The 22,050-nt window shown below is 42.1% G+C and overlaps 1 protein-coding gene across 1 annotated transcript in view; it reads left to right on the top strand.

Annotated features, from left to right (window-relative positions):
• Nucleotides 1–22,050, top strand: part of PLXDC2 (plexin domain containing 2) — a 308,331-nt gene that overhangs the window by 239,640 nt on the left and 46,641 nt on the right. The window contains exons 10-11 of the mRNA XM_040434447.1: nucleotides 14,623–14,770; nucleotides 15,469–15,507. Coding sequence (XP_040290381.1) covers nucleotides 14,623–14,770; nucleotides 15,469–15,507 — 187 coding nt within the window. The remainder of the gene's footprint in view (nucleotides 1–14,622; nucleotides 14,771–15,468; nucleotides 15,508–22,050) is intronic.

Raw genomic sequence — 22,050 nt, 5'->3', positions numbered from 1 at the left:
ATGTGCTCTGAGTTTGTATACCCTCTGGGTCCATACTGGGTTTCCCAGTCTCCTACCAGTATAAAAATGGACCAACCTGCACGATTGCATCAATAGCTTTCATATACTGGTGCAGTGAAAAGCAATCTTTACTTACATTCTCCCAAAAATAATTTTGGGTCATGTTTTTTTAGAACTTTGCATTATGCCTTTCTTCTGATATTCCTCCTAGAAATTGATACATACATTGATTAAAGTGTGTAATACCATTCCCCTTGTTATTCTATGGGTGCACTTTGGGTACCCCACATCTTCACACTCATTAAAAAATTGTCCCTACGTGTATTATATTGTGAGTCCCTTGTGAGCTGGGGACAAAGACCAACAGGGGTAACCACATTACAAGATTTAATATATTGGTGTTATGTTGATCATGGATAATTTATAAGCAACTGTAAGGGATCGCTTACTCTTAGGGGTCGCCATCACAGATTACTTCAACAGACAAGGGTAGAATGTCCAAACTCGTGCTTTATTCCGAAAATTTCTGCAAAAATAGGTAATGAAGTCACAGCTTCAACTCATCACGTGTGACATCCACATAAAATAATAAACACTTGCCTGTCTAGGCTCTAACTAAAACATATGACGTGTCTCTCTGGCTCACCTATACATCACAGTTCACACACTGTCTTAGGTGCGGCTTTCTCAGCCCAATAGTCCAGCTGCCTCCAGGCTGTAGCAAATACAAGTCCCTTTTGGGGGATTGTGGTCCAGCAGTCCTCCCAACTCGGACCTTGTGACCCTTGTGCCGCATGCGTCAATGCGTCGCCCAAACTCCAGGCTATCTCCCAGCATCGTGGCCCCTCAGCCTAGCCAGGCTGAGACCACACACACAGAGCCTCAGCAGGCCTCTGTTTCCGGATTACACTCTCCCTCCTTTTTGACTGACACACTGAGTGTGGATTTATGCCAGACTGATTACAGCAGGCTTCACCTGCGATATCCTCAGGTTAGGGAAAACCATGCCCTGGAATTGGGTGGATTGAGAAGGTCCCACAACCAAACCTACCTTCCCAATCCAAATAAAATCCAGCCTTTGATTTACTAAATAAAATTAGCTTCCGCAACTATGTTCGCTGAAGCAAGCACCATCCTGGATCTTACTTATCTCACCCAGTTGAGGAACCTGGATGAGATATACACCCCTTCCGGGACTTTTCTCATACATTTTACTGTTCACCTTACCACACAACCTTAAGTAACTCCTTTCCAGCCACTGTCGTAAATGTACGGCAGTGGTCGGGTCTTTAGAGATGGAGCACCCCCATTAAAATAAAAATAAATAAATAAACATCATAGGCACTGCTGTGTCTCAAAACGCCAGTCTTATTAAAACATAAAAAATATTTATCGCAAACTGTGTAATGGAAAAAATTTAATAAGCCCTCATACGGCTATGTGAGTGGAAAAATAAAAAAGTTATGGCTCCAGGAGGGTGGGGAGTAAAAAAACAGAAATGCAAAAAAATAGAAAATTGGGGTAGAAAAGGTTAATGGGGTTGTCCAGGCTCTTGATATTGATGACCTATCCTTGGAATAGTTGCAATGTATATCAGTCGGCACACTGGTTATGGTGGTGTGGTGCACGGGTCCTAGGGAAGGTGTCCCGTGCAAACAATGATAATGAAGGACCGGCACTCACTTGCATAAATATTTTATTGCCACATATTATTAAAATGTGAGGCATTTCGGCACAAACCTATGCCTTCGAGGAAGGAACAGATTTGTGCCGAAATGAGTCACATTTTACCAATATGTGGCAATAAACGATTTCTCCAAGGAAACTACAAGTGAGTGCCGGTCCTTTATTATCATTCTATCCTTGGAATAGGTCATCAATATCCAATTGTCGCACTCTGACCAATCAGCTGTTCCCTGCATAGCACTGTGCTTCTTGTTCTGTTAGAAGCAGGGTCGCCAAACAGAAAATCACGGACAGTCAACATTTTTTACGGACAAATTGGAAAACCATAATAAATGATAATGATAAGTAATCTATGTCTAAAGCTCAACATACTGATAATAACTAATTCCCAGCATTTACTGTGAGCTGTATAATGATCATAATTACCACCAAAATAATCTAGTCAAGTACCACCAGCCTCAAAAAAATCACGGACACATCTATTTTTTTTCATGGACACAGGAAAAAAGTTGCCTATTTTTATGGACTGTCCAGAAATTTCTGGACGGGCAAGAAACAAATGATCGGGTGGAGATGCTGGATGTCGTCCCCCTACTGATCAGAAATTGATGAACAATCCTGAAGACAGGTCATCAGTATCAGGAGCCCTTTTAAAATTAAATTGTGAGGCTCACTAGGGTCTAGTACACATTACTGGGCGTGGGGCAGTACAGTTTATCGTCGCTTTATAAGTAATGAACAATACAGTATGTAAATACCGTACAAAGTAACCTTCCCGCACCACGTCCCTTTAAGGACCTTTAAATCCAATTCTTTACTTCTTTAAATTCCAATAAGAGCAATTATCTCTTATTGTGACTTACATAAAACAGGGGGCACTAGAACTGCCGGAGAACAAATTAATGGCTCTCGATAACAGGTTGTAAGTATACGCGGTGAACGCATTTTGTATTCCGGACAGGCTTCATGTTTTTTTTTTTTTTCAGACTAAAAAGCATTCATATATGACCCAGTGCTCCATACAGGAGGCTTAAAGTGAGCACTTTAGATGGCACAAAACTAATGGAATCCTAATGGAAATACAGTGCGGAACACGATAATGTAACATTGTAACCTTGCATAATTAGGCTTGATAATGGCATTATCCATAAATTATACATGTATCAATTCATTTGTTTCTAGTCAATGCAAAGTCAAGAATTACATTTGTTTTTTCCATTACTGTCTCTGCTTACGTGACAATTTATGAGTTAGTTAGTTAATGCTTTATTTATTTATTATATTTAATACAATGGTGCTTGAAAATCTGTGAACCCTCCAGAATTTTCTATATTTCTACATAAATTTGACCTACAATTAGATGAGAACTATTACACAAGTCCTTAAAGTGGACCTTTCACCACTCCTGACATTCCTGATTTAATAGCTTCATGCATTCCCCATGTAATAACATGACCTCGTCTCTGCCTGATCCTCCTGTACCTTACTGCTCCAAAGTGTATGATCCGGATTGTCGACCACGCCTCTGTCTGCTGTCCAGCTTGTTACACCTGCTGCACCTGAGCTATTCAGCTCTGCTGTTCTAACAGCTCCAGCTCTGCTGAATCACTAACTCAGCTCTGCTTCATCTGACTCTGCTGCTGCGCTTCTTCCATCCAGCGACAGCTCGCTCCACCTGCCTGTATCCCCAGTGCTTGGGGGCCAGCTGCCACTTAACCGGGACCCCTCTTGCGGTAGCGACCTGGTGTCTCCCCTGCAGCTAAGACCAGCTTTCCACATCTTGGAGCGGGATAAAGGGTGAAGACCAGGGGAACACTTAGATTCCGCTCCTAAGTTTGGCCCAAAGACAAACCGGTAAGTGGCACAGCGGGTCCACACCCGTTGGAGCGTTACACACATATAGGGAGGCAAGAGCTGGGGAAGTGACAAGAGGCAGCATGAAAGCCTCTGTATGTTACACACAGGCGTCTTCAGAGCTCAGTTGAACCCTGAAGACAGACGATCCTTAGGAATGCTCAGGAAATTCAATTCTATGTTCATATACAGCTCGTCCTAGATGGGGTATGCCTACAAATAGTAATGGCTAATTAGCTAATTGGTCATAGCCCCTAAGATCTGATCTCAGGGATAATCACCTATGGAGCTGATTACAATCAGTTCTATTTATGAAATTATATGTAGGCTTTAAAACATAAAAAATTGCCCCTAAAAGAGGAAAAAAAAAAGGTTTTCTAGAGAATCAAATTTTCCTGACAATTCGTTCACAGGTATAGACAAATAACTTAAAGGGAACCTGTCATCAACTTTATGCTGCCCATATTAACGGCAGAATAAAGTAGAGACAGGTGAGTTGATTTCAGCGGTCGGTCATTTAAAAGTTAAAAGTAAATGGTTGGCGAGAACCAACATCACAACCATTGCAGACTGGGCCTGGAAAAGAGTCATGGCCACCTGAGAAGAGTCCTGCTCTCCTGCCCACCTGCTGATGACTGACAGGCTTCTACCTAGTTTTCTCCCTTTCTCTCTAGGAGAGAACTGCCAATCATCAGCAGATGGTCAGGAGAGCAGGAGATTAGGAATAACCAGGACTCTTCTCAGGTAGATTTGACTCTTTTACAGGCCTGGTCTGCAGTGATTATGATGCTGGTTTTCATTAACCACTTACCTTTAGCTCATGAGTGACACACTGCTGACATCAGCATTCCTGTCACTACTTTATGCTGCTCTCAGTGCGGTCAGCATAAAGTTGATGACAGGTTCCCTTTAACAGTGCTGCTCAACAGAGTATCAAAAGCTGGCAAGTAAAAATTCAATTTTTTAATAAAAGACAGCAAATACGTAAAAATGATTTCCAAATCATGAAATTTTTCAGATCTCTTTACACAACCATTAAAGAACACAAACCTATAACAAAATACCGTAATATAAACATAGTTGCAGACACTTTATATGACTGCCCCGGAAAACTCTGGTGTACAAAATTGGAAAATATATAAAAATAAGTATTTTCTTGTAAAAAAGAAATACTGAAGATACATTTTAACTTTAAATATTATAATGCAAGCACATACAAAAATTCTGGTACAAGTTAGAAATGTGCCATAAGCTACTAATGTCATTGGCACAGAAAACACTACAGTAAGTAGTCAACTGAAAAGATGCAGATATGGTACCCACAGATTTTGTCTTCTGATCTTCTTTAAATTATTGCCAAGAACCCCATGGTCATCTTGCATTTATACTAGAATTGTATGAGTATGGAATTGGCACTGGGTTCTGATTTGAAGAAGTGGTTGGATCTGTATAATTGGCACCAAAAGGATTGGCAGCTGAATACATCCGTGCTTGAATTTGACAACTGAGACTGGAGTAAGGCTGGTTTGTAATATATGTAGAGATAAAATTGGGAGAGTGGAGCGCCACATGTGCATTAAATGCTTCCTTATTGTGTTAAAAAGCTTACGAGTCTGCTTAGCAGATGTTGTGAAGAGCCACAACAACTGTAGATCGCTTTGCTGGTTATTTGGTGTCCCGACCAGCATGCGGTTGTCTTGGGCTGCGGCCGCGGTCCTCTGTGCTTATGGCAGGTAGCAGATGAAGAGAAATAACCTTTAAAAAACGTTGTTGCGGACCGCTTTGGCGCTGCCTAGACCTTGATTGAATGAGCTTCACAATTGAAGTGTCTGGTATTAAGAGATCTTTTATTATACAGTATAGTCAACAAATTTGACTAAGTTGTAATCGCAATGCAATTAATACAGGTTATATTAACATTGCGAATTCAACTTAGAGCTGGGTTCCTAATGGTTGGCGTTGCTATGGCTGGTGTCACCCGGTGCGGTAGAAAATGGTGTCACCCCTGCCCACCCCGAAGCCATAATAAAGAGATAAAGAGAGAAAAAAAGAAGTCACTAAGTCAGCTCCAATCAGATATCTGCATAGACCCAGAGTCTTATTTTCTCTTTTGCACATAAACGTTTAAACTATATTCCTTAGTAAAAATGACCAGTCCACACCATGTGGGTCTATATTTATGAGGGCCCCCCTGAGCAAAGATTAGTAAATGTGGCCGGGTGGCCCCAGCCCACAGTTCAACCCAACCCCTTATGTCTCCTGGCCTGGGGCCGTCTCTATAATAATCCACCAGTAATTTATGAATGGGGTTAGGTTATTAACTTATTATTATTGGGGTATTATTAAAATAATTTGGTCTATAAAGTCAGAGCCGCTCTAACTACCTCCTCCTCCCGGCACCAGAGACTTCTGCAGGGCAGCTACCGCGGCGCCCCACCACTCACCAGGCTGCAGTGAGTCACACCCCCGTCCCCCTTTACCACGTGACGGCGCGACATGCTTGCTTGCTTGCTTGCGAAGTTTAGAAGTTGAACTTGTGAGTGAGAACTCCTGCGCCGGCGGGCAGCGGGTGACACCCCATCAGACTGGTGTCACCCGGTGCGGCCCGTACCCACCGCACCCCCCCTCACAAACCCACTGGATCTACAGTAAGTTGTAATCGCAATGCGATTAATACAGGTTATATCAATCGCATTGCGATTACAACTTAGATCTGAGTTCCTAATGGTTGTATTGCTAGAATTGACGAATATAGCACTATATTCTCAATCCGTTATATTCTAGCAATACAACCATTAGGAACTCAGATCTAAGTTGTAATTGCAATACGATTAATACAGGTTATATTAATCGCATTGCGAATTTAACTTACCACACTCTGCGTCAACTATGTAATTTTCTATGGGGGTTTTGCCATGGATCCCCCTCCGGCATGCCACAGTCCAGGTGTTAGTCCCCTTGAAACAACTTTTCCATCACTATAGTGGCCAGAAAGAGTCCCTGTGGGTTTTAAAATTCGCCTGTCTATTGAAGTCTATGGCGGTTCGCCCGGTTCGCCCGTTCGCGAACATTTGCGGAAATTCGCATTCGCCGTTCGCGAACGGAAAATTTTATGTTCGCGATATCTCTAATGGTAGAACGACTTATGTGGTTAGAGTTGTTGTCTTGCTGCATGACTCATGTTCTCCTGAGATTTTGTTTAAAGAGGACCTTTCACCACTCCTGACCTGTCTGTTTTAATAGCTACCTGCATTCCCCATGTAATAACAATTCTGGATCATCTATTCTCATGACTCTATGATGTGCCATTCCTTTATTATTTCTACTAGAAGTTATGAATGAATTGCTAGCAGTCTGCAGTAAGGGTACAGAGGGGAGGTAACTAGTTGGGGGGGTGTACCTGCACAGTCTGAAAATGGCAGTACTGATTAGATAGAGCGAGTCTGTACAGGTAAATACAGCATTGGTCTGTTGAGACCTAGAATCCCTGTAGGGGTCCCTAACTAATGTTAAAATTATATCTTTATTAATTATTTGAAAACACACACTATAAAGAAGAAAAATCTATTTAAAATTGTCAGTGTCCTGTGTCATATGGGATTGTACCGGAGTAGTGTGATTACATTCACAAGGTGTGATTACATTCACAGTAGTTTGGTAGGGTCCCTTTATAGGGTGTACCTCATCCCACCTGTTGGTATAGGATGGTATTTACACTGGCAGTGTACAGGTACACACCCCAACTGGTTACTAACCCTCTGTACCCTTACTGCAGACTGCTAGCAAGTATTTCATAACTTCTAGTAGAAATAATAAAGGTATGTCTCAACATAGAGTCATAAGAATAGATGTCCCAGGATTGTTATCACATGGGAAATGCATGAAGCTAATAAAACAGGCATGTGAGGAGAGGTGAAAGGTCCTCTTTAAGGACATATCTCCTGACGTTTTCCTTTTGAATTTGCTGGTATAATTCAGAGTTCATTGTTCCATCAATGATAGCAAGTGGTCTTGGCCAAGATGCAGCAAAACAGGCCTAAACCATGATACTACCAACACCATGTTTCAAAGGTGGGATGAGGTTTTTATCCTGGAATGCAGTGTTTTCCTTTCTCCAAACATAAAGCTTCGCATTTAAACCAAAAAAGTTCTATTTTGGTTTCATCTTTCCACAAAACATTTTTAGAATTGCCTTCTCACTTGTCCAGGTGATCTTTAGCAAACTACAGACAGGTAGTAGTGCTCTTTTTGGACAGCAGCAGCTTTTTCCTTGCAATCCTGCTGTGCACACCATTGTTGTTCACTGTCCTCCTGATGGTAGACTCATGAACATTAATATTGGCTAACATGAGAAAGACCTTTAGTTGTTTAGAGGTTACCTTGGGTTCCTTTTGGGACCTTGCAGACTATTACACGTTTTGCTCTTGGCGTAATCTTTGTTGGTCAACCACTCCTGGGGAGGGGGGGGGTGTAATAATGGTCTTGAATGTCCTCTACTTGTACACAATCAGTCTGCCTGTGGATTGGTGGAGTCCAAACTCTTTAGAGATGGTTTTGTAACTTAGCCTGATCAGCATCAATAACTCTTCTTCTTAAGTTCTCAGAAATCTCTTTTGTACATGCCATGATAGATTTCCACAAATGTGTTGTGAGGATCAGACTTTGGTAAATCACTGTTCCTTAATGGAAATGTGTCACTGAATGGAACTGTATAGCTGCAGACTAGTCCTAGTGCCACTGTCCAAAATGGCTGCAATGGGGATGTGATGGAGCAATGGAAGACCAGTAATAATGAATCTTATTTTCATTTACATCACTTGAAGAGGCAATTTTGGGTGCGTAACTTACCTGGGGAAGGTGCCAGGATGCACCATGGAAAGGCAACAAGCTGGTGGAGGTAATATTCTGATAGGAAAAGCTTGGATCCTGACCTTCATCTGCATGTGACAACTTGAAGACAAAGTGTGGAGGTGTCAGCAGCATGAGGAGGCCAGAGTAGCACGACAATGAGAGATTGTGGAGGTGGCAGCAGTATGAGGAGGCCACACAGTGGCTCCTCGACAAAGTCTGAAGTTGGCAGCAGTATGAGGAGGCCACCGAGTAATACAATGACCAAGTCTGGAGTTGGCAGCAGTATGAGGAGGCCACCGAGTTGCACAATGACAGATTCTGGAGTTGGCAGCAGCATGAGGAGACCACAGAGTGGCCCAATGACAGAGTGTGGAGGTGGCAGCAGCATAAGGAGGAGGCCACCGAGTGCCACAATGACCGAGTCTGGAGGTGTCAGCAGTATAAGGAGGCCAATGAGTGGCACAATAACCGAGGTGGCAGCAGTATGAGGAGTCCACCGAGTCCACCAAGTGGCACAATGACAAAGTCTGGAGTTGGCAGCAGTATGAGGAGGCCACCGAGTGGCACAATGATCGAGTCTGGAGGTAGCGGCAGCAAGAGGAGACCACAGAGTGGCCCAATGACAAAGTGTGGAGGTGGCGGCAGCAGCAGCAGCAGCATCAGGAGGAGGCCACAGAGTGGCACAATGACAGAGTCCGGAGTTGGTAGCAGTATGAGGAGGCCACCGAGTGGCACAATGACACAGTCTGGAGTTGGTGGCAGCATGAGGAGACCACAGAGTAGCCCAATGATGGTGGTGGTGGCGGCAGCAGCAGCATCAGGAGGAGGCCACAGAGTGGCACAATGACCGAGTTTGAAGGTGGCGACAGCAGCAGCATCAGGAAGATACCACAAAGTGGCAAAGTGACATAGTGTGGAGATGGCAGTAGCAGCAGAAGCATCAGGATACCACAGAGTGGCAAGGTGACATAGTGTAGAGATGGCAGTAGCAGCAGCATCAGGATACCACATATGGTGACGCTGCATATGTTGACGCAGGGCTGTGGTGCCAACATTGGCACCCTGGCCACACTTCACCTTTTGCCCACATATTCTACATATGGCCATGTTAACCTCCTCTACCGGCTTAACAAAAATCTGCCACACCACCGATTTGGTGATTTTCCCCCCCAACAGTCCACACTGACTGACTACTACCGCAGCTGCTTCCGTGAACCCCCTGCACCACTACTTCCCGGGCAGGTGGGCTGCTGCTAACCAGGTGGTCTACGCCGGGCACGTTTGACTGCTGCCACCCTGCTGACTCCCAGTTATGCTTTCAACACATATAACCACCGAAGTGAACTGAGAATATATTTTTCTTTCTGTACTGAAATAGGCCACTAAATGCTTTTGCCACAAATAACTGCAACAGTGAAGTGCGTATATATTTTTCTTTCTGCACTGAAATAGGCCACTAAACGCTTTCAACACATATAATCACCGAAGTGAACTGAGAATATATGTTTCTTTTTGTACTGAAATAGGCCACTAAATGCTTTCAACACATTTAACCGCCGAAGTGAACGGAGAATATATTTTTCTTTCTGTACTGAAATAGGCCACTAAACGCTTTTAGCAGAAATACATGCACCAGTGAAGTGCGTATATATTTTTCTTTCTGTACTGAAATAGGCCACTAAATGCTTTTACCACAAATAACTGCACCAGTGAAGTGCGTATATTTTTTTCCTTCTGAACTGAAATAGGCCACTAAACGCTTTCAACACATAACTGCAGAAGTGAACTGAGAATATATTTTTATACTTTTATACTTATTTTTATACTTTTTCCACAGATATAAGCCACTAAAGGCTTTTCAACATAGCACTTGCACCCCAAGAACAAATTGCTGGAATGACAGAGCTGTATAATGGCTATTTGGATCCCCAAATAATCTTTCCCTGCACTTGTAAATCGCTTTTCTAGCACTGTCCCTAGCGTCTTCTGACGTCTTTCCCTGCGCTAAGATGCTGTGAAATAATTCCTCCCTATCCTTTACCTGCACTTATAAATCCTCTTTTGCAGTTTCTTTGTACGCAATGAGGTTTTTCCTATTTCTGTCCCTAGCGCCTTCTCACGTCTGTCCCTGCACTCAGAACGCTGGAAAATGGAATAATCTAAAATGGCTGCCGTATTTATAAGGCTGTGGCAGCTGTGGCTGTTGATTGGCTGCATGCATGCATGTCAATCTGGGTGATCCTGCCTTCCCAGAGTTCCTTGCCCCATGTCCTCAGTCCTTACACGTATAGCTGCCATTTTAGGAAAAATTGCGATTCATTACCAAGAAGCGCGAGGAAATTTGCATTTGTTGCAAATTGAATTTTTCCGGAAATTCGGATCAAATTCCACTTCGTCTGATTCGATTCACTCATCTCTAAATATATTATATTATCTCGACTTATTCACAGATATTCTAAATTCTGTGCGTACATATGTCTATTTTTATGTAAAAACACATCATTTTTATGGCAGAAACACAGTTGTTGGAAGGACGCTAAAATAAAAATAACAAACCAACTTTATTCTGTTACTTGACTTAAAACTGGGGAAACTGCATTTATGATATCTATAAACACACAATACCATACTTAGGAGCTATTATGGTACTGTCTGCTGATCTAGCTGAGTACATATATATATATATATACACAGGCACAATTGCTCCTATATATTCAACTGGGAGCGGCCTATAATACACACAGTAGATCTAGCTAGGTACCTATAATATTTGAATCTGTGGCTCCTGCATGATATCCTAAGTGAGGAAGCAGGGTTGGGGTATAGGATGTGATTAATAACTACTAGTAAACACTGCTCTCATCCTCAGTGTAATACGTTAACAACCTACTATCCTCCAACACCCCTAATGTAATACTGAACTCCCTCACTACTGGCTCACATTAAAGTATATCTGTCACTGCCTAGTACATATTGAAATGAATGGGTCCGCATTCTATCCGCAAAAAAAAACCGAATGGACACGGAAACAAAATACGTTTGTGTGCATGAGGCCTAAGACAGCTAGAGAGACAGCTATATTGTTAAAACCAACTGCTTAATATTGTATAGGTTCCTATTGTGTTGACAAAGTGACTCGGACCTATTAAGGCTGAATGTGCCTTGTAGGAGAAATCTTAGCAGCATATACTTTAAGTCCTGAAAGTTGTGAGGTGGGACCTCCATGGATTGGAAATTTTTTCCAGTACAACCCACAGATGCACAGTTAGAATTAGATCTGGAGAACTTGGAGGCCAAATCAATATCCTGAATTTTTTTTATTCCCCAAACCATTCCTGAACACTTTTTACTGTGGGACCAGGGAATAATCCTACTGGAAGAGATCACTGCTATTAGAGAACACTGCTGTCATGAAGGGGGTAGTTGGTCTGTACAATGTTTAGGCAGGTGGTACTTGTCAGACTCTTCATGCCACTCTGTGGCCTCCTCATTCTGCTGCCACCTTCACAATCTCTCATCGTCGTGCCACTCTGTGGCCTCCTGATGCTGCCGCCACCTCCAGACTCTGTCATTGGGCCACTCTATGGTCTCCTTATGCTGCCTCCACCTCACCACTATGTCATAGGTCCAATCTGTGGACTTCTCATGCTGTTCCCACCCTCCCACTTCATGACTGGGCCACTATTTTGCCTTTCGGCCTGGCTGACATCATCATTTATTTGACCTTTCTTCTGATCTGTCAGAAGGAAGGAAAAATAAGACGCACAACGGATCCTGTCTGTGTAGCAGCTGTAAGACCCGTATGGTCCCATCAGAATTGGCTTATGATTTGGTAGCCAAAAGCAGGAGTGGGTACAAAACACAGAAGACATGCAAATATTCCATTCACGTGTCATCTCTGTTTTGGATCCACTCCTGTTTTTTTGGGCATTAGCAATACTGATGGATTATTGAGCAAATGCTGACCGAGTGAAGGCATATGCTCCACAGACAGGATCCGTTTTTTGTGGGTTATTGTTCTGACGGATCAGAGAAAGGACAAATTAATCAGTGATGTCAACAAAAACTTACTGCTGACACCCTCTCCACTCTGTCCGGGGGGCTCTACTATTATACGCTTTTAATAGAACAGGTTCTGTAGACATCTATGTGGAACCAGCTGGCGATGGTGTAAAAGGAGTGCGCTTCTTCTTGGGGCTAACATCGACCTGAAAGGCTGAGTTCATACTTGAGTTATTTGGTCAGTTTTGGCCCCGTAACTGCCCTAATAAGTGAAGTGTGCAGTGATTCCAAGAGAGACGCCTGTCATCTGCATGTCATACGGACTCACAGTATTATTTCACTACCAAAGCAGACTCTCTATGCGTGTTACTACAAGGCACAGTGTTCTACACCACTATAAAGGCTCTCATCAGCCAGGAAATAGCCGTTTCTTTAACATAATTCGCCGCAAATATATTCGGACCAAACCGAATTTTTCCCGAAGAATTCAGCGAACCAGCGAATCGAATTTATTCAAAATTCGCTCATCTCTAAATACACTGGTCAAAAAAATAAAGGGAACACTTAAACAACACAATGTAACTCCAAGTCAATCACACTTCTGTGAAATCAAACTGTCCACTTAGGAAGCAACACTGAGTGACAATCAATTTCACATGCTGTTGTGCAAATGGGATAGACAACAGGTGGAAATTATAGGCAATTAGCAAGACACCCCCAATAAAGGAGTGGTTCTGCAGGTGGTGACCTGACCACTTCTCAGTTCCTATGCTTCCTGGCTGATGTTTTGGTCACTTTTGAATGCTGCCGGTGCTTTCACTCTAGTGGTAGCATGAGACGGAGTCTACAACCCACACAAGTGGCTCAGGTATTGCAGCTTATCCAGGATGGCACATCAATGCGAGCTGTGGCAAGAAGGTTTGCTGTGTCTGTCAGCGTAGTGTCCAGAGCATGGAGGCGCTACCAGGAGACAGGCCAGTACATCAGGAGACGTGGAGGAGGCCGTAGGAGGGCAACAACCCAGCAGCAGGACCGCTACCTCCACCTTTGTGCAAGGAGGAACAGGAGGAGCACTGCCAGAGCCCTGCAAAATGATCTCCAGCAGGCCACAAATGTGCATGTGTCTGCTCAAACGGTCAGAAACAGACTCCATGAGGGTGATATATGGGCCCGACGTCCACAGGTGGGGGTTGTGCTTACAGCCCAACACCGTGCAGGACGTTTGGCATTTGCCAGAAAATACCAAGATTGGCAAATTCGCCACTGGCACCCTGTGCTCTTCACAGATGAAAGCAGGTTCACACTGAGCACATGTGACAGACGTGACAGAGTCTGGAGACGCTGTGGAGAACGTTCGGCTGCCTGCAACATCCTCCAGCATGACCGGTTTGGCATTAGGTCAGTAATGGTGTGGGGTGGCATTTCTTTGGAGGGCCGCACAGCCCTCCATGTGCTCGCCAGAGGTAGCCTGACTGCCATTAGGTACCGAGATGAGATCCTCAGATCCCTTGTGAGACGATATGCTGGTGCGGTTGGCCCTGGGTTCCTCCTAATGCAAGACAATGCTAGACCTCATGTGGCTGAAGTGTGTCAGCAGTTCCTGTAAGACGAAGGCATTGATGCTATGGACTGGCCCGCCCGTTCCCCAGACCTGAATCCAATTGAGCACATCTGGGACATCATGTCTCGCTCTATCCACCAATGTCACGTTGCACCACAGACTGTCCAGGAGTTGGCAGATGCTTTAGTCCAGGTCTGGGAGGAGATCCCTCAGGAGACCGTCCGCCACTTCATCAGGAGCATGCACAGGCGTTGTAGGGAGGTCATACAGGCACGTGGAGGCCACACACACTACTGAGCCTCATTTTGACTTGTTTTAAGGACATTACATCAAAGTTGGATCAGCCTGTAGTGTTTTTTTCCACTTTAATTTTGAGGGTGACTCCAAATCCAGACCTCTATGGGTTAAAAAATGTGATTTCCATTTTTTTTTGGTGTGTGATTTTGTTGTCAGCACATTCAACTATGTAAAGAACAAAGTATTTCAGAAGAATATTTAATTAATTCAGATCTAGGATGTGTTATTTTTGTGTTCCCTTTATTTTTTTGAGCAGTGTATATTCTTATGGAAGTTGACAAAACTCATTTGCTGTAAGGATTTAAATATAATTTTGCTTTCTAAAGTTCTGTTTCGATTTGCTTTCTAATATTCTATTTCACCCTAAATAGTCCAAAGAGAAGATCTGTGAAGATTTCTTAGCAACCACCACAGCCCCACGTCACACCACCAGTAGAACACAAGTAACAACATCCAGACATTATACCTCAACGTCAAGATTAATAACATCTCATCTACCAAGCAGCATTCCTACAGAGGGTAAGTCAGAGGAGTGGGTGATCCTCCTATCTTTGCCAGAATGGAGGGCTGAATGAAGGGGTTTTGCTCTGGCGGACCTGGCGCGTCCATGCATTACACGGGCAGCCGATCATCTTAATGACTTGCGTACAAGGATACGATGTGGAGGAGGCCAATTCTTAGACTTGCTCAGATGATCACCATATTGTTTTTTATTTTTTATTTTTAAAAGGGTTTCCACTGAAAATCTAATATTGTCCATATATCAGTAAATCAAAAGTCAGAGCCTTAGACAATGTTTGATACATTTTTTTATAGTATTTTTTTATTCAGCTGAGGTGGCTATTTTTGTAAACGTGAGGCAATATTGGTCGCCAGCTTTTTAATACAGTAGTCTGGGAGCTCCTTATAATAAATAATATAAAACTTAACTTTTACTTACCGTAATTATTTAAAACGTACCTAGACTACTGATTATTTTGAGTACTTTTTGTATCAATGTTAGACAATTTAAATAATTAAGTAAAAGTTAACTTTTAAATTATTTAGTATAAGGAGGTCCCAGACTACTGTATTAATTATCTACCACTCCCTGGTCAAACTGATAATAATATATATCATTAGTCAGACGTGTATACTACTGTATATATTAGTCGCCAGCTTTGAATTATATTTTCAGAAACTATTGATAAAACAGATTATTTTGTTTTCCTTTTCAGATGACACAAAGATTGCGCTGCATCTCAAGGACAATGGAGGTAAGCACAGGTTTCCTGTCTTTATAAAAAAGTGACAAATGGATTTATTCTAAGTAAAAAGCAATTTTCTACATAAAAATAGCACTACTTATTTTGTACTGATCTTGAGTTACAGCCTGTATGTCTTCCAGTGCAGCATTTACAGCTCTGGAAGCTCCAGAGCTGAAATATCGTTGCTAGTGATGTACGGAAATCTGTTGTAGAAAAACCTCACTGGCCTATTGGAGCTCATCTAAATAGAAGTATGGTCCGTTTCCAATAAGCTCTGGATTATAATGTAGTCTGTTTCTCAAATGTACTCTTGTTGGGTAGATTTTCTATATATATAAGCTGTAAAATGGTATTTAAGGGTGGATATACCCTTTAAATTTAATTTAGAAAAAAAATGAAAAGCATTGCATTGACCTTTCTCTTTCTTTGTCTATAGGGTATTTAATTGCAAGATAAAAATTATTTTCTAAGAAAGTGAACCCACTATATATGCTTCTCCTGCTCTCCATAGCACTATTATACTTTATGCCACTAGAAGGAACTTTCTGCATTCTTTTACTTTGAGTTGGGGGTTCAATTTCTTGCTCTCACTATTGCCTTCCAGGAACATAAACCTCACAGCCCATCTTTAATATAAGCCATCACTATCAGATCAGTGTGGACACGATTCTCAACAGCCCAACCGATCTGCTGGCTGAAAGCATCGCAGTTCTCCAGCAAGTGCTACATCTCCTTCACAGCTCTGTACTCTTGGTAATGGCATTGCCTGATATTGAAGGTTAAAGCAGCTCAGACCTATTCAAGTGAATGGGCCAAAGCTGAAATACTAGTCAGGAGAAATATAAAGATGTGACCAGTAGCACCCATTGGACTTCCACCAATCTGATACTGATGGACTTTTCTCAGGATAGGCAATCAATTTTGTAGTTGAAGATAACCCCTTCAAAGAGAGTCTGTCACCCAAAAATTCACTGGTAAACCAGACACAATGTCTTGTAGGGCTAGCTCAGCTGAATGTAATGATACCCTACACTTAGCGATCCATTGCTTTATTCTGTTGGAAAAGTACTTTTAATCCATATGCAAATGAACATATGGCCCATAAGGTGAATTCCATCACCTAGAATTGCTGATTTTTGATTATTCGCCACAAAATTACAGAAACTGCCAATAAAATGTACAAGACATCCAGCAAATATCAAGCGTTCACACAGCTCCATATAATTAAAAATTAAAACTTGGGATATGGCGATGAAAAAGCATTTTCTTCTGTTTTTTAAAAAAGGGGTTATTTTTGTGCAAAAGTAGTAAAACGTAAGAAAATTATATGCATTTTCTATCACTGTAATTGTCCTGCCCCAGACAATAATCTTATCATGGTATGTATGCCAAAAATGAACTCTTCAAAATGTATAATGTAAAAACGCAGTGGCAGCATTTCCATCTCCACCAGTAAGTATCTGGGTGAATGGCATTGGGGGGACCTCTTCGTCATGCTGATTATCATTAGGGTGACAAAAATGGTAAAAAAAAAAATGTTATGCCAGGTAACTCGTCTCTCACTTTCTAGGATGTGTGCAAAAATTTTTAATTTTTATATTGTCCTAACATTACACACAATAATCTCTCTTTTCTGTTTTGTCATGTAAACTAATTTGCATAAACTCGGGCTTCAGGAAAACACATTCAAATTAGAAAAATCAGCCTGTTCAGGGAGGAACAAAAATATCAAACTTCAAAAAAGCAAAAGTTAGCCAAATAGGGCGTTGGGGCGGATCTGTCTTGAACACCATTGAAAGTCAATGGAGGACGGATCCATTTTCTATTGTGCCAGATTGTGTCATTGAAAACGGATCCGTCCCCATTGACTTACATTGTGTGTCAGAACGGAACTGACGTTTGAATCAGTTTCGTCAGACAGACAGCAAAACACTGCAAGCAGCATTTTGGTGTCAGCCTCCAAAGTGGAATGGAGACGGAACGGAGGCAAACTGATGCATTCTGAGCGGATCCTTTTCCATTCAGAATGCATTAGGGCAAAACTGATCCGTTTTGGACCGCGTGTGAGAGCCCTGAACGGATCTCACAAACGAAAAGCCAAAACATCAGTGTGAAAGTAGCCTAAGAGAGGCCATAGGCCTAACTAACTGGGACAAAGTCCTCAAAAATAAAAATACAGCCACAAAATGGGATATTTTTGAAAGCATCCTAAAATCTAATTGTGAGAGGTACCGTATTTTTCGCCCCATAAGACGCACTTCCCCCCCTCAAAATGGGGGGGAAATGCCCCTGTGTCTTATGGGGCGAATGCTGACAGTTTTACATGGCAGGCTGCGATGTATGCAAGAGCGAGGAGGGACTGGGAGGAGGAGCTGGGGGCCGGCAATTGCGGCGGGGCTGTGCAGTCACTGTACTATAGCCCCGCCGCTCCAGTGCTGCACTATACAAATATAAAATGTATGATGGCACAGTTAAGGGGTGGGGGTCTGTGGATGGCACTGTTATGGGCTGGGGGGTCTGTGGATGGCACTGTTATGGGGTGGGGGGTCTGTGGATGGCACATATATAACAGTGCCACCCACAGATCCCCCATAACAGTGCCAGCCACAGATCCCCCCTGTAACAGTGCCAGCCACAGATCCCCCTGTAACAGTGTCAGCCACAGATCCCACCCCCCATAACAGTGTCTGTCACAGATCCCCCCATAGCAGTGCATCATCCACAGATCCCCCCATAACAGTGCATCCTCCACAGATCACCCCATAACAGTGCATCCTCCACAGATCACCCCATAACAGTGTCCTTCACAGATCCCCTCATAACAGTGCCATCCACAGACCACCATTAGTTCCAAACCCACCAAAAGCACACCTTTTAGTTAAAAAAAATTTTTTTCTTATTTTCCTCCCCAAAAACCTAGGTGCGTCTTATGGGCCGGTGCGTCTTATAGGGCAAAAAATACGGTACATACCTTATGGGAATAAAAGGTTAAGGAACAATGTGGATAAATAGAACTGTAAAGAAAGCAACAAATGACAAAATAAAGCATTTAAATCATTAAAACAGAACGGTAGCGAGGAAGCATTGAAAAACTATAAGGAAAAAAATAGAATATGTAAAAAACAAAAAGCAGCCAAACTAGAGACTGAGAGATTAATTGCCAAAGAGAGCAAAACTAGCCCTAAAATGTTCTTCAATTATATAAATGAGTAATGAGGGGGGAGTTGAAGAGAGCAATGAGGAGAAAGCAAAGCTATTAAATATTTTTTTCTCCACTGTATTCACTGAGGAAAATAAACTGTCAGATGAAATGCAGAATGTAAATGTAAATTCCCCATTAAAAGTGCCCTGTCTGACCCAGGAGGAAGTACAGCGGCATCTTAAAAAGATTAAAATAAACAAATCACCCGGACCAGATGGCATACACCCCTGTATCCTAAGGGAATTAAGTAATGTCATAGCCAGACCCTTATTTCTGATATTTAAGGACTCTATACTGACAAGGAGTGTTCCACAGAATTGGTGCATAGCAAATGTGGTGCCAATATTCAAAAAGAGTCCAAAAACAGAGCGTAGAAACTATAGGCCGGTAAGTTAATGGGTAAACTGTTTGAAGGTTTTCTAAGAGATGCTATCTTGAAGTACCCCAGTGAAAATAAGCAAATAACACCATATCAGCATGGCTTCATGAGGGATCGGTCATGTCAAACTAATTTAATCAGTTTCTATGAGGAGGTAAGTTCTAGACTTGACAGTGGCAAATCAATGGATGTAGTATATCTGGACTAGTGATTAGCGGCAGGGGCAATATTCGAATTCGCGATATTTTGTGAATATGAGATTATTTTCTTGATCTAAAAAAATCAGCAATGTAATATTCACGTAATGCGTGCAAAATACAGGTGTGAGTCACTATAGCTACATTTTCCAAGCTGCTAGAAGTTTCCTGTGACTGGAGAAAATGGTTGGCACGGCAGAACATTGCAATAGCTTTATATGCAGATACATTGCTCCAATATATTTGTGATTGCAAAATCGGCACTAATGATGCGAATATTTTGGCGAAATATGTGCAATTTCACATTTTAACAGGTCTGACTACTTATTAGTGATTGGTGCACTAAGTATTGTTGTGAACTTGTGACATCACAGCACTATGTCTGTAGAATGTATGTATGGACAGCAGAACCTATCACTATCTAACCTACACTGACTATCTCCCATTAACTATCTGTATTATATATTTAAGCTAGCTAACTATCTAATGTAATTACACAGTAAAGCACAGAGAGCACAGCAATGACACTGCTTTCTCTCTCAGATCTGCAAAATACTGCATACAAGGGCTGCTGGGGAGGTTCTTATATAGTAAGGGGTATGCAACTTTCCTATTGGTTGCTAGGGATGTTGCTAAGCTCAGACAAAGAAATTGCAGCCTTCTCATTGGCCCACAAGCAAGAATATTTAAAATTATAAATATATATCACTATATTCTAAATATTAGCGAATTCTCAAAGTGCCGATATTCGCGATTAATATTCGCTATTCGAATATTCGCGCCCAGCACTAATCTGGACTTCTCCAAAGCATTTGACACTGTACAGCATGAAAGGTTAGTATATAAAATGAGAATGCTTGGACTGGGAAAAAATGTCTGTATGTGGGTAAGTAACTGGCTCAGTGGTAGAAAACAGAGGGTGGGTATTGGTGATGAGCGGTAGGGGCAATATTCGAATTTGCGATATTTCGCAAATATTTTGTGGAATATTCGTCATATATTCGCGAATTCTCAAATTCGAGATTATTTTCGTGATTTTGAAAATTGGCGATATAATATTTGTGTAATGCCTGCGCAATACAGGGGTGGGTCACTTTTGCTACATTTTCCAAGCTGCTAGAAAATAATTGGCACGGCAGAACATTAAAAATGGCTTTATATGCAGAGAGAGTGCTCCAATATATTCGCGATTGCGCTATTCGGCACTAATCATGCAAATATTTTGGCGCAGTAAGTGAAACTTTATATTTTAACAGGTCTGACTACATATTTCTGACTGGTGCACTATGTATTGTTGTGACATCACAGCACTATGTCTCTAGCATGTATGTATGGACAGCAGAACCTATCACACCACCTAACACCCTGCACTGCAACAGCTACACTATATCAGGATATAACCTACACTGACTATCTGTATTATATAAGCTATCTAACTAACTATCTAATGTAATGAGTGGAAAGCACAGAGAGCACAGCAATGACACTGCTCTCTCTCTCAGATCTGTAAAAAAAAAAAAAGTAGAAAATGGCTGCTGGGGAGGTTCTTATATAGTAAGGGGTAGGCAACTTTCCTATTGGTTGCTAGGGATGTTGCTAAGCTCAGACAAAGACATTGCAGCCTTCTCATTGGCCCACAAGCAAGAAGCAGGGAGGGATCATGGATTCAGATGAAAGAAAAATCTAGAATATTCGAAAACACGAATATATATCACTATATTCAAAATATTCACGAATTCTCAAAGTGACAATATTCGCGATTATTATTCGCGATTCTAGTGGTTATTAATGGCAAACACTCAGATTTGATCACTGTCACTAGTGGAATACCTCAGGGGCCCAATTCTCTTCAATATATTTATTAATGATCTTGTAGAAGGCTTGCACAGTAAAATATCAATTTTTGCAGATGACACTAAACTGTGTAAAGTAATTAATACGGAAGAGGACAGTATACTGCTACAGAGGGATCTGGATAGATTGGAGGCTTGGACAGATGAGGATTAACGCTTGCAAATGTAAGGTTATGCACATGGGAAGGAATAATGCAAGTCACCCGTACATACTAAATGGTAAAACACTGGGTAACACTGACATGGAAAAGGACCTAGGAATTTTAGTGAACAGGCAGCTGCTGTCAAGGCCAATAAGATAATGGGTTGCATCAGAAGGGGCATAGATGCCTGTGATGAAAACATAGTCCTACCACTTTACAAATCGCTAGTCAGACCACACATGGAGGACTGTGTACAGTTCTGGGCTCCTGTGAACAAGGCAGACATAGCAGAGCTGGAGAGGGTCCAGAGGAGGGAAACTAAAGTAATAACTGGAATGGGGGGACTACAGTACCCTGAAAGATTATCAAAATTTGGGTTATTCACTTTAGAAAAAAGACGACTGAGGGGAGATCTAATAACTATGTATGACTATATCAGGGGTCAGTACAGAGATCTCTCCCATCATCTATTTATCCCCAGGACTGTGACTGTGACGAGGGGACATCCTCTGCATTTGGAGGAAAGAAGGTTTGTTCACAAACATAGAAGAGAATTCTTGTAAGAGCAGTGAGACTATGGAACTCTCTGCCTGAGGAGGTGGTGATGGTGAGTTCACTAAAAGAGTTCAAGAGGGGCCTGGATGTAATTCTGGAGTGTAATAATATTACAGGCTATATCTACTAGAGAGGGGTCGTTGATCCAGGGAGTTATTCTGATTGCCTGATTGGAGTCGGGAAATACGTTTTTTCCCCTTAAGTGGCTTCTACCTCACAGTTA

Source organism: Bufo bufo, chromosome 5 (assembly GCF_905171765.1).
Source record: "Bufo bufo chromosome 5, aBufBuf1.1, whole genome shotgun sequence".
Classification (NCBI taxonomy): Eukaryota; Metazoa; Chordata; class Amphibia; order Anura; family Bufonidae; genus Bufo; species Bufo bufo.
This window is presented reverse-complemented; position numbering and strand designations above follow the sequence as displayed.